Here is a 13,594-nt window from a genome sequence, read left to right as displayed (position 1 = left end):
TGCTTGTGGCATGAGAAGCGTGGGAGGTGGGCAGATTAGAAAGGATAGTGAGTGGTGAGATGAAAATGTAAGATTACTAGTGAAAAAGAAGAGAGAGGCATTTGGACGATTTTTGCAGGGAAATAATGCAAATGACTGGGAGATGTATAAAAGAAAGAGGTAGGAGGTCAAGAGAAAGGTGCAAGAGGCAAAAAAGAGGGCAAATGAGAGTTGGGGTGGGAGAGTTTCATTAAATTTTAGGGAGAATAAAAAGATGTTTTGGAAGGAGGTAAATAAAGTGCATAAGACAAGGGAGCAAATGGGAACTTCAGTGAAGGGGGCTAATGGGGAGGTGATAAAAAGTAGTGGTGATGTGAGGAGATGGAGTGAGTATTTTGAAGGTTTGTTGAACGTGTTTGATGATAGAGTAGCAGATATAGGGTGTTTTGGTCGAGGTGGTGTGCAAAGTGAGAGGGTTAGGGAAAATGATTTGGTAAACAGAGAAGAGGTAGTAAAAGCTTTGCGGAAGATGAAAGCCGGCAAGGCAGCGGGTTTGGATGCTATTGCAGAGGAATTTATTAAAAAAGGGGGTAACTGTATTGCTGACTGGTTGGTGAGGTTATTTAATGTATGTATGTCCCATGGTGAGGTGCCTGAAGATTGGCGGAATGCTTGCATAGTGCCATTGTACAAAGGCAAAGGGGATAAAAGTGGGGGCTCAAATTACAGAGGTATAAGTTTGTTGAGTATTCCTGGAAAATTATATGTGAGGGTATTGAGTGAGAGGGTGAAGGCATGTACAGAGCATCAGATTGGAGAAGAGCAGTGTGGTTTCAGAAGTGGTTGAGGATGTGTGGATCAGGTGTTTGCTTTAAAGAATGTATGTGAGAAATACTAAGAAAAGCAATTGGATTTGTATGTAGCATTTATGGATCTGGAGAAGGCCTATGATAAGAGTTGATAGAGATGCTCTGTGGAAGGTATTAAGAATATATGGTGTAGGAGGCAAGTTGTTGGAAGCAGTGAAAAGTTTTTATCGAGGATGTAAGGCATGTGTACGTGTAGGAAGAGAGGAAAGTGATTGTTTCTCAGTGAATGTAGGTTTGCGTCAGGGGTGTGTGATGTCTCCATGGTTGTTTACTTTGTTTATGGATGGGGTTGTTAGGGAGGTAAATGCAAGAATTTTGGAAAGAGGGGGAAGTATCCAGTCTGTTGTGGATGAGAGAGCTTGGGAAGTGAGTCAGTTATTGTTCGCTGATGATACAGCACTGGTGGCTGATTCATGTGAGAAACTGCAGAAGCTGGTGACTGAGTTTGGTAAAGTGTGTGTGAAAGAAGAAAGCTGAGAGTAAATGTGAATAAGAGCAAGGTTATTAGGTAAAGTAGGGTTGAGGGAATAGTCAATTGGGAGGTAAGTTTGAATGGAGAAAAACTGGAGGAAGTGAAGTGTTTTAGATATCTGGGAGTGGATTTGGCAGCGGATGGAACCATGGAGGTGGAAGTGAATCACAGGGTGGGGGAGGGGGCGAAAATTCTGGGAGCACTGAAGAATGTGTGGGAGTCGAGAACATTATCTTGGAAAGCAAAAAGGGTATGTTTGAAGGATTAGTGGTTCCAACAATGTTATATGGTTGGGAGGCTTGGGCTATGGATAGAGTTATGCGGAGGAGAGTGGATGTGCTGGAAATGAGATGTCTGAGGACAACATGTGGCATGAGATGGTATGATCGAGTAAGTAATAATAGGGTAAGAGAGATGTGTGGTAATAAAAAGAGTTGGTTGAGAGAGCAGAAGAGAGTGTTTTGAAGTGGTTTGGTCACATGGAGAGAATGATTGAGGAAAGATTGACCAAGATGATATACGTGTCAGAGGTGGAGGGAGCGAGGAGATGTGGGAGACCAAATTGGAGGAGGAAAGATGGCGTGAAAAAGATTTTGAGTGATTGGGGCCTGAACATGCAGGAGGGTGAAAGGAGGGCAAGGAATAAAGTGAATTGGAACGATGTGGTATACCGGGGTCGACATGCTGTCAATGGATTGAACCTGGGTATGTGAAGCGTCTGGGGTATACCATGGATAGTTCTGTGGGGCCTGGATGTGGAAAGGGAGCTGTGGTTTCGGTGCATTATTACATGACAGCTAGAGAGTGAGTGTGAACGAATGTGGCCTTTGTTGTCTTTTCCTAGTGCTACCTCGCACACATTTGGGGGAGGGGGTTGTTATTTAATGTGTGGCGGGGTGGCAATGGGAATGAATAAAGGCAGACATTATGCATTATGTACATGTGTATACATGTATATGTCTGTGTGTGTATATATATATACGTTGAGATGTATAGGTATGTATATTTGCGTGTGTGGACGTGTATGTATATACATGTATAAGTGGGTGGGTTGGGCCATTTCTTTCATCTGTTTCCTTGCACTACATCGCAAATGTGGGAGACAGCGATAAAGAAAAATAAATATTTTTCTAAAGAAGATTTTGGTATTTCCTTCTCAACCTGCAAGACTTTCAACATAGTATGAGAGGAAAGCTGCAAGAAGCAGTGAGATGTTTCTATCAAGAGTGTAAGGTGAGTGTACTAGTAGGAAGCAAGAAGAAAGAGTGGTTCTAATTGACAACTGGTCTGCAGCAGGGGTGTGTGATGTCACCGTGACTGTTTAATTTGTTTATGGATGGCGTGGTAACAGAGACAAGTGCAAGGGTCTTGCAGAGAGAGGTGAATCATACAGTACATTGGGGGGATGGGAATTGAGTCAGTTTTTGTTTGCTGATGATACAGCACTGGTGGCAGATTCATGAGAGAAACTGCAAAGGTTGGTGATTGAGTTTGGGAGAGGGTGTGAAAGAAGGGCAAGCTGAAAGTAAATATGAAAAAAGCAAGGTTATCATGTTTCTGCTAGCAGGGCAGAAGGACATGTTAGTTGAGGTTTGAGTTTGGATGGAGAAAATTTGTAAGTCGTTTGGGATTTAGTTTGAATGGAGAGAATTTGGAGGAAAACTGTTTCAGATACCTGGAGGTGGACATGGCAGCGAAAGGGACCACGGAAACAGAAATAAGTCATAGGAAATATGAGGGGGTGAAGGTTCTTTGATAACTGAGGAATGTGTGAAGAGAGTTCCTTATATGGGAGGACAAAAATGGGTTTGAATGTATAGTAGTCCCTATAATGTTTTCAGATGCATGGCATGAGTTACAGATGAGGATGAGTGGAGGGTGGAAGTGTTGGAAATGAGATGTCTGAAGACAATATGTGGTATGAGGAGGTTTGATGAAGCAAGTAATGAAAGGGTAAGAAAGAGTGAAGGATGGTCATCGGACATTATCTAATTGCATATTAATTGATAGGTGTGTAAATGAGAAACATTTGGAAGTGAATATGTTGAAGGGGCCAGCTGGTGAGATGTTTAATCACTACCTTGTTAAGATAAGGGGGTAAATTTGTCGAAGTTTTCAGAAGAGGAAATATTACTAGAGAGAATATGTGAGCTTAGAAAAGAGATATTTGTGAAGAAATCCCAAGAAAATCATGTAGAATAGCAGAAAGGTGAGAGTAAATGAAGCTATGAGAAAAGCTGAGGAATGAGAGGTATTTAGGAAAGCAGTGCTGTCATATGCAAAAGGTGGGAGGTGGGAACATCAGAAAGGATAGTGAGAGGTGGGATAGAGAAGTATAGCACTTAATAGGAAGGAGTGCAGTCAAGAAGGTGCAGGGGTTGAAAAAGAGGGCAAATGAAAGTTGGGGTGAACAAGTAACAGTAAACTTCAGGAAGAATAAGATTTTTTGAAGGAGGTTAATAAACTGCAAAAAACAAGCGAACAAATGAGAATATCGGTGAAGGGGGAAAAGGGGAAGTCATAACAGGTGGTGATGACGTGATTATTTTGAAGGACTGTTGAACGTATTGGGAGGCAGATGAATGGTGTTTGGGTCAGCATGGTATGCAAAGTGGGAAGATCATGGAGAGTGGTTTGGTGAAGAGAGAAGAGCAGTGAAAGCCATATGCAAGATGAAATGTGGCAACGTGGCTGAAGTGGATGGTCCTGCACTTGAATTTATTAAGAATGGGGGTGCATGTATTGGAGATTGTTTAGTTAGGATTTTCAGTGTATGAATGGATCATGGTTAAGTGACTGAGGATTGGCAGAATACATATAGTGCCACTTTATAAAGGCAAGAGGGATAAAAATGAGTGTTCAAACAAAAACAGAGGTATAAGTTTGTTGAGAGTCCCTGAAAAGTTGTATGGGAAAGTAGTGACTGAGAGTGTAAGCATGTATAAAGCATCAGACTAGGGAGGAACAGTGAGGCTTCAGAAGTGGTAGAAAGCATGCTGATCAGCTATTTGATTCAAAGAATGTGTGTGAGAGATACTTAGAGAAACAGATGGATTGGCATGTGGCACTTCCAGATCTACAGGAAGCATATGATAGGGCTTTTAAAGATGCTTTGTGGAATGCCTTAATCTATGGCATGGGAGGAAAGCAGCTAGAAGCAGCCAGAAGTCCTTAACTAGGGCATACAACATTTTTATGAGTAGAACGAGAGGAGAAGGAGCGGTTCCAAGTGAGGTTCGGTCTACACCAGGAGTGTGATGTCACCATTGCTGTTTTATCTGTTTATAGATGGGATGGTGAGTGAGGTTAATGCAAGAATCTTGAAGAGAGGGGCAAGTATGCAGTCTGTCGGGGATGAGACAGCCTAGGAAGTGAGTCAGTTGTTGTTTGTTATACTGATATTGATGACAAAGCACTGATGACATATTCAAGTTAGAAACTGCAGAAGTTCATGAGTGAGTTCAGAAGTATGTGTGATATGAGGAAGTTCAGAGTAAATGTGAGTACAAGCAAGATTGTTTGGTTTAGCAGGGTTAAGGGACAGGTTAGCCGGGGTATCTGGATGGAGAAAAATTGGAGGAAGTCAACTGGGAGTGGACATAGCTGCAAATGGAAAAATGAAAGAAGTGATTAATAGGGTGGGTGAGGGTGCAAGTGTTCTAGAAGCACTGAAAAAGTGTTGAAAGAAATCGTTATGGGGGGGGGAGACTGAATATGTATAAAGGTATAGTAGTCCGAATGATACCATTTGGATGCGAAGAATGGGCTATAGATGATGTGTGGAAGCGGGTGGATGTGTTGGAAATAAAATTTTTAAATACAACATGCGGTGTGAGGTGGTTACATCAAGTAAGTAATAAAAGGGTGAGAGATAGGAGTGGTAATAAAAAGAATGTGGTTGAAAGAGCAGATGAGAGCATGCTGAAAAGGTCAGTATATATGGAGAAAACATGAGGAAAGGTTAACAAAGAGTATAAATGTGTCAGAAGTGGAAGGAACAAGATGGGAAGACTAAATTAGAGATGGAAAGATGGTGTGAAAAAGATTTTGAGCGATCAGGGCCTGAGCATGCAGAAGGGTGAAAAGTGTGTACCAGAAAGATCGAACTGGAATGATGTGGTATATGGGGTCGACATGCTGTCAATGGATTGAAACAGGGCATGTGAAATGGCTGGGGAAACCATGGAATGGTCCAGTGCAGCCTGGTTGTGGATTGAGAGCAGTGATTTCAGTGCATTACACATGAAAACTAGAGAATGGACATGAACAAATGTCGCCTCTCTTCGTTTGTTCCTGGCACAACTTTTCCAGCATAGGAAATGGCAATCAAGTATGAAAGAAAGAAAAAAAGAACACTGCACTGACACTGCATTGATTAGGGTGTTCAGTTGCCCATGCCATCTCAGCTAAAACAAAAAGGAAATCTGAAATGGTGATTTGCAATGCCACTGTATTAGGAAAGGCCTGCTAATCAGTAATGCATATTTACTATGGCTAATTAATAAGGGGCATCCCCTGACACTGTCCAATGGAATCCATCCTGGAAGACATAGGCTCAAAGTTCTTACTCATTTCTCCAACAGAAAACTCTGATCCACATACTTACCCTCTCACTACGTACAAGCTTTACCCTCAAGACATCTCCATATTGACTAAAGTACTTTTTCATTTCATTCTCACAGAATCCATGTGGAATATTAGACAAACAGATCACCCCGTGATGATCTCTCGGTTGTTTTTCCTCTTTGTATTCCTGAAAAGTAAAGGAATAAAAGTTATGAATACACATAAGAAAATTATATTTACACATCGTGCTGTTACTAAATGCCCATGTATGCAAAGCCTAAAAACCTCAGGTATCAAGCAACATTTACCATTCATTCCCGAACCTACTATTGAGAAAATGTTGGAGTTGTCAGTGTTGGGTTAAGGAAAAGCAAATGAATTCAAATTGTAATGTGATAAATGGAGGTAAAATACTGTAGATATAATGGGTTATAAGCTGGCTGAAACTTGGGCTGGTACTGCTTGAGGGGTGGGTATTTACCACAGTGGAGTCTGGCTAAATGGACTCTAGTTCCTTCGGAAAGTTTAGTTCAAGAGTTGTGTAAGATGGATGGGGAGAGTACTTGCTTTAAATATTGTTATTGTTGGATGAACTGGGCTATACAGTGAGTGTATTCACTCAAGCTGCTGTTGGATGGACTGGGTTACAAAGTGATTGTGTACACGTCTCTGTATGATGACAACATTAAGCATATGAGGAGTGTTAAGAACATAGGAGGGTTGTGCCATAGAGTAATTTACCATTTCTCTGTGGTGTAGCATGATTAAGCATTAAGTGGCAGTGGTGCACAGGATACTGTTAGAATGTGGATCTGAACAAGGTACGCCTAAGAAGGCTTGTAGAGGAAAATTCCTTTTTGGGGGGGTTAAGAGGTTGATTAGGTGCTGTCTGTCATTCTGCAAACTGCTTTGTTTTGGGTTTTCACAATCTTACAGATGTTATGAATGCAAATTGTAAGGATCAAGGTGGGGCTACCATAATCTACTGTGGTCTAAATTAAATCAACTATTTATGAGGAGAAGTGGGAGACCAAATTGGAGGTGGAAGGATGGAGTGAAAAAGATTTTGAGCGATCGGGGCCTGAACATGCAGGAGGGTGAAAGGTGTGCAAGGAATAGAGTGAATTGGAACAATTTGGTATAACGGGATCGATGTGCTGTCAATGGATTGAACAAGGGCATGTGAAGCGTCTGGGGTAAACCATGGAAAGTTTTGTGGGGCCTGGATGTGGAAAGGGAGCTGTGGTTTCGGTGCATTATACATGACAGCTAGAGACTGAGCGTGAATGAATGTGGCCTTTGTTGTCTTTTTCTAGCGCTACCTCGCGCGCATAGCAGGGGAGGGGGTTGTCATTTCATGTGTGGTGGGGTGGCGACGGGAATGAATAAAGGCAGCAAGTATGAATTATGTACATGTGTATATATGTATATGTCTACGTATGTATATATATCTATTATTTATTCCCTGGGGATAGGGGAGAAAGAATACTTCCCATGTATTCCCTGCGTGTCGTAGAAGGCGACTAAAAGGGAAGGGAGCGGGGGGCTGGAAATCCTCCCCTCTCGTTTTTTTTTTTTTTTTTTAATTTTCCAAAAGAAGGAACAGAGAAGAGGTCCAGGTGAGGATATTCCCTCAAAGGCCCAGTCCTCTGTTCTTAACGCTACCTCGCTATCGCGGGAAATAGCGAATAGTAAGAAAAAAAAAAATGTATATATATGTATACGTTGAAATGTATAGGTATGTTTATGTGCATGTGTGGACATGTATGTGGGTGGGTTGGGCCATTTTTTCATGTTTCCTTGTGCTACCTCGCTAACACAGGAGACAGCGACAAAGTACAATAATAATATTAATAAAATAACGTGTTTAGTGATTACTTTTGTTCTCTGAACGACAAAGCTGAGAAGGCATGACCATGAAAGACGACAGCAAACGATACGATGGTAAAGTAAAGATCTTTAAAAGTGTGGATGAGAGCTTGAAGAGAAAGAATAGATAATGCAATAGACTGAAAGGGACAGTAACAGAATTTCTGAACACTACAGGATATCTACAACCAGGATATCTGGGGAATGATTGTCAATCAAGTGCAGATGAGATATAGAAAGAAGCCATCTTACTGACAAGGTTAACAAATGTGAATACAACATTCAACAGTTAAAAGCAGTTGATACTAAAATTGATACATACTGAGTATATGTTTATGAAAGTTCAAATTTGGATGAATTTGATGAGACACAATGACAATGGTGTTATTCAATTCTAATTAAGAGCTTCTTCTTTATTGAAAATAGTATGTTCAAGTATACTTTACAAGAAACATGAACAGCAATGAGGGTTAAATAATTCCTTAAAATTAATCTCACATGTCTACTTAACATTACTCTTAAGCATCATAAAACGTCAACCCTGTCTATGTTAACATTCATGCAACGGTTAGAGATACAGATTCTAGAATTGTTCTTTACCTGCCGATGCTTCTGAACCTTCTTCCGAAATACTGCATCCTCAGATTTTTTAAGGGCCAACAAGCTGGAAGCTCTTGACTTTGCTTTGGGGACCACCATGGCTGAATTCTGAAAAATCAAAATGCACATCAAATAGTTGCATGATCTTAGTTTACACTCTTAGAAGATAAATTCTTTGACTTGTGCCATAATGTTTGTGAAAAATCCTTAATACATAAAATATAGTGCATGGATGTACAAGAACAGTGTCCAATAACTATTCATGATGGTCTTTCACTTAAGTTCATCGCACAGTCAATCAATAAAACTAATATGACTACCCATTCTAAACACCCACTAACTCCACATATGTGCATCTTCCTATTTGTGGCCTATAACAATGCTAAGTTTGGCTTCTTTCAGCCAGAGAGGCTGTGCTAAGCATTAACATAAACCTTATCAGAAGTAAACAAGAACTACTACAACAGATACCTGTTTGGTGAAATGTAAAGCCAAACTAAAATAAATAAAAAAGCTAAGATAAAAAGTTTCAGTGATAACTCCCCTTTTAATATGACAATAATGAACAATTCTGCTTGCATGCAGTTTCTCTAATCCAATAATTATACAACTCCCGTGTGTCTAAAGTATACCATGGACTGCTAAAAATTTAAATTAATATTATAATTATTATTATTTTGCTTTGTTGCTGTCTCCTGCGCTTGCGAGGTAGCGCAAGGAAACAGTCGAAAGAAATGGCCCAACCCACCCCCATACACATGTATATACATACACGTCCACACACGCAAATATAAATACCCGTACATCTCAATGTACACATATATATACACACACAGACACATACATATATACACATGCACACAATTCAGACTGTCTGCCTTTATTCATTCCCATTGCCACCTCGCCACACATGGAATAACATCCCCCTCCCCCCTCATGTGTGCGAGGTAGTGCTAGGAAAAGACAACAAAGGCCACATTCATTCACACTCAGTCTCTAGCTGTCATGTAATAATGCCTGAAACCACAGCTCCCTTTCTACATCCAGGCCCCACGCAACTTTCCATGGTTTACCCCAGACGCTTCACATGCCCTGATTCAATTCACTGACAGCACGTCGACCCCAGTATACCACATCGATCCAATTCACTCTATTCCTTGCACGCCTTTCACCCTCCTGCATGTTCAGGCCCCAATCACTCAAAATCTTTTTCACTCCATCTTTCCACCTCCAATTTGGTCTCCCACTTCTCCTCGTTCCCTCCACCTCCGACACACATACCCTCTTGGTCAATCTTTCCTCACTCATTCTCTCCATGTGACCAAACCATTTCAAAGCACCCTCTTCTGCTCTCTCAACCATGCTCTTTTTATTTCCACACATCTCTCTTACCCTTACATTACTTACTCGATCAAACCACCTCACACCACATATGTCCTCAAACATCTCATTTCCAGCACATCCACCCTCCTCCGCACAACTCTATCCATAGCCCATGCCTCGCAACCATACAACATTGTTGGAACCACTATTCCTTCAAACTTAGCCATATTTGCTTTCAGAGATAATGTTCTCAACTTCAAACATTCTTCAAGGCTCCCAGGATTTTCGCCCCCTCCCTCACCCTATGATCCACTTCCGCTTCCATGGTTCCATCCGCTGCCAGATCCACTCCCAGATATCTAAAACACTTTACTTCCTCCAGTTTTTCTCCATTCAAACTTACCTTCCAATTGACTTGACCCTCAACCCTACTGTACCTAATAACCTTGCTCTTATTCACATTTACTCTTAACTTTCTTCTTTCACACACTTTACCAAACTCAGTCACCAGCTTCTGCAGTTTCTCACATGAGTCAGCCACCAGCGCTGTATCATCAGCGAACAACAACTGACTCATTAAATGTTTGAGCACCCTAAAATGGTAAGCCTGTCCTCAGATTGTTTGAATCCTTTGGGGTCTTCTTTGTCTTCTGTTGTTAGTGTTCTCCTAGGCATGCATCACCAGAATAATGCAGTTTCGTCAGCATTATACACCTGCTCAGGACTAAGGTGCTCATCATCTACGTTTCGCAAATTCGTCCACATACTCAGCAGCTCCTTCGTGGTTTGCAGACTGCTTTTTTCCACATACTCTATTCATGGAAATTCCATGGCGCTTCTTGAACCTTTGAAGCCATACTTCACTAAAGTCACGTTCATGTCGTAATTTAAGTTGTTTATGGAACAACTTAGCCTGGTCCATTATCATGCTACCTGACAAGTCGAAACCATTCCATCATCACTCACTCGTGCTCAGTACTCCTACCATCTTTCATAGTTTTTCTAATTGTCATTTGCTTCTTGGAATCGCTATCTACATAGACTTTCAATATTTTCTCCCTTTGCTTCTTTATCCCTGGGGATAGAGGAGAAAGAATACTTCCCACACATTCCTCACGTGTTGTAGAAGGCGACTAAAGGGGATGGGAGCGAGGAGCTAGAAACCCTCCCCTTCTTGTATTTTAACTTTCTAAAAGGGAAAACAGAAGAAGGAATCACGCAGGGAGTGCTCATTCTCCTTGAAGGCTCAGATTGGGGTGTCTAAATGTGTGTGGATGTAACCAAGATGAGAAAAAAGGAGAGACAGGTAGTATGTTTGAGGAAAGGAACCTGGATGCTTTGGCTCTGCGTGAAACGAAGCTCAAGGGTAAAGGGGAAAAGTGGTTTGGGAATGTCTTGGGAGTAAAGTCAGGGGTTAGTGAGAGGACAAGAGCACGGGAAGGAGTAGCACTACTCCTGAAACAGGAGTGGTAGGAGTATGTGATTGAGTGTACGAAAGTAAACTCTACATTGAAATGGGTAAAACTGAAAGTGGATGGAGAGAGATGAGTGATTATTGGTGCATATACACCTGGGCATGAGAAGAAAGATCATGAGAGGCAAGTGTTCTGGGAGCAGGTGAGTGAGTGTGTTAGTAGTTTCGATGCACAAGACCGGGTCATAGTGATGGGTGATTCAAATGCAAAGGTGAATAATGTGGCAGTTGAGGGAATAATTGGAGTATATGGGGCGTTCAGTGTTGTAAATGGAAACGGTGTGGAGCTTGTAGATTCATGTGCTGAAAAAGGACTATTGATTTGGAATACCTGGTTTAAAAAGAGAGATATACATAAGTATACGTACGTAAGTAGGAGGTATGGCCAGAGAGCGCTATTGGATTACGTGTTAATTGATAGGTGCCCGAAAGAGAGAGTTTTGGATGTTAATGTGCTGGGAGGTGCAACTGGAGGGATGTCTGATCATTATCTTGTGGAGGCGAAGGTGAAGATTTGTAGAGGCTTTCAGAAAAGAAGAGAGAATGTTGGGGTGAAGTGAGTGGTGAGAGTAAGTGAGCTTGGGAAGGAGACTTGCGTGAGGAAGTATCAGGAGAGAAGACGAGTACAGAATGGAAAAAGTTGAGAACAAAGGACGTAAGGGGAGTGGGGGAGGAATGGGATGTATTTAGGGAAGCAGTGATGGCTTGTGCAAAAGATGCTTGTGGCATGGGAAGCACGGGAGGTAGGCAGATTAGAAAGGGTAGTGAGTGGTGGGATGAAGAAGTAAGATTATTAGTGAATGAAAAGAGGCTTTTCGACGATTTTTGCAGGGAAATAATGCAAATCGCTGGGAGATGTATAAAAGAAAGAGGCAGGAGGTCAAGACAAAGGTGCAAGAGGTGAAAAAGAGGGCAAATGAGAGCTGGGGTGAGTGTCATTAAAATTTAGAGAGAATAAAAAGATGTTCTGGAAGGAGGTAAATAAAGTGCGTAAGACAAGGGAGCAAATGGGAACTGCAGTAAAGAGGGTAAATGGGGAGGTGATAATAAGTAGTGGTGAGGTGAGAAGATGGAGTGAGTATTTTAAAGGTTTGTTGAATGTTTAATTATAGAGTGGCAGATATAGGGTGTTTTGGTCGAGGTGGTGTGCAAAGTGAGAGGGTTAGGGAAAATGATTTAGTAAACAGAGAAGAGGTAGTAAAAGCTTTGCAGAAGATGAAAGCCAGCAAGGCAGCGGGTTTGGATGGTATTGCAGTGGAATTTATTGAAAAAGGGGGTGACTGTAATGATGACTGGTTGGTAAGGTTATTTAATGTACGTTTGACTCATGGTGAGGTGCCTGAGGATTGGCGGAATGCTTGCATAGTGCCACTGTACATAGGTAAAGGGTATAAGAGTGAGTGCTCAAATTACAGAGGTATAAGTTTGTTGAGTATTCCTGGGAAATTATATGGGAGGGTATTGATTGAGAGGGTGAACGCATATACAGAGCATCAGATTGGGGAAGAGCAGTGTGGTTTCAGAAGTGGTAGAGGATGTGTGGATCAGGTGTTTCCCTTGAAAAATGTATGTGAGAAATACTCAGAAAAGCAAATGGCTTTGTATGTACCATTCGTGGATCTGGAGAAGGCATATTATAGAGTTGATAGGGATGCTCTGTGGAAGGTATTAAGAATATATGGTGTGTGAGGTAAGTTGTTAAAAGCAGTGAAAAGTTTTTAACGAGGATGTAAGGCATGTGTACGTGTAGGAAGAGAGGAAAGTGATTGGTTCTCAGTGAATGTTGGTTTGCGGCATGGGTGCGTGATGTCTCCATGGTTGTTTAATTTGTTTATGGATGGGGTTGTTAGGGAGGTGAACGCAAGAGTTTTGGAAAGAGAGGAAAGTATGCAATATGTTGTGGATGAGAGAGTTTGGGAAGCGAGTCAGTTGTTGTTCGCCGATGATACAGCACTGGTGGCCAATTCATGTAAGAAACTGCAGAAGCTGGTGACTGAGTTTGGTAAAGTGCGTGAAAGAAGAAAGCTGAGAGTAAATGTGAATAAGAGCAAGGTTATTAGGTACAGTAGGGTTGAGGGACAAATCAATTGGGAGGTAAGTTTGATTGGAGAAAAACTGGAGGAAGTGAAGTATTTTAGATATCTGGGAGTGGATTTGGCAACAGATGGAACCATGGAAGCGGAAGTGAATCATAGGGTGGGGGAGGGGGCAAGAGTTCTGGGAGCATTGAAAAATGTGTGGAAGTCGAGAACGTTATCTTGGAAAGCAAAAATGGGTACGTTTGAAGGAATAGTGGTTCCAACAATGTTATATGGTTGTGAGGTGTGGGCTATGGATAGAGTTGTGTGGAGGAGAGTGGATGTGCTGGAAATGAGATGTTTGGGGACAATATTTGGTGTGAGGTGGTTTGATCGAGTAAGTAATGAAAGGGTAAGAGAGATG

The 13,594-nt window shown here is 41.6% G+C and overlaps 1 protein-coding gene across 1 annotated transcript in view; it reads right to left on the bottom strand.

Annotated features, from left to right (window-relative positions):
- The window catches only part of LOC139750367 (uncharacterized), a 146,237-nt gene that overhangs the window by 85,755 nt on the left and 46,888 nt on the right, over positions 1-13,594 (bottom strand). The window contains exons 2-3 of the mRNA XM_071665086.1: positions 8,356-8,463; positions 5,927-6,073 (exon numbers count right to left, since the gene is read on the bottom strand). Coding sequence (XP_071521187.1) covers positions 5,927-6,073; positions 8,356-8,454 — 246 coding nt within the window. The 5' untranslated portion in view covers positions 8,455-8,463. The remainder of the gene's footprint in view (positions 1-5,926; positions 6,074-8,355; positions 8,464-13,594) is intronic.

Source organism: Panulirus ornatus, chromosome 9, assembly GCF_036320965.1.
Source record: "Panulirus ornatus isolate Po-2019 chromosome 9, ASM3632096v1, whole genome shotgun sequence".
NCBI classification, from domain to species: domain Eukaryota; kingdom Metazoa; phylum Arthropoda; class Malacostraca; order Decapoda; family Palinuridae; genus Panulirus; species Panulirus ornatus.
This window is presented reverse-complemented; position numbering and strand designations above follow the sequence as displayed.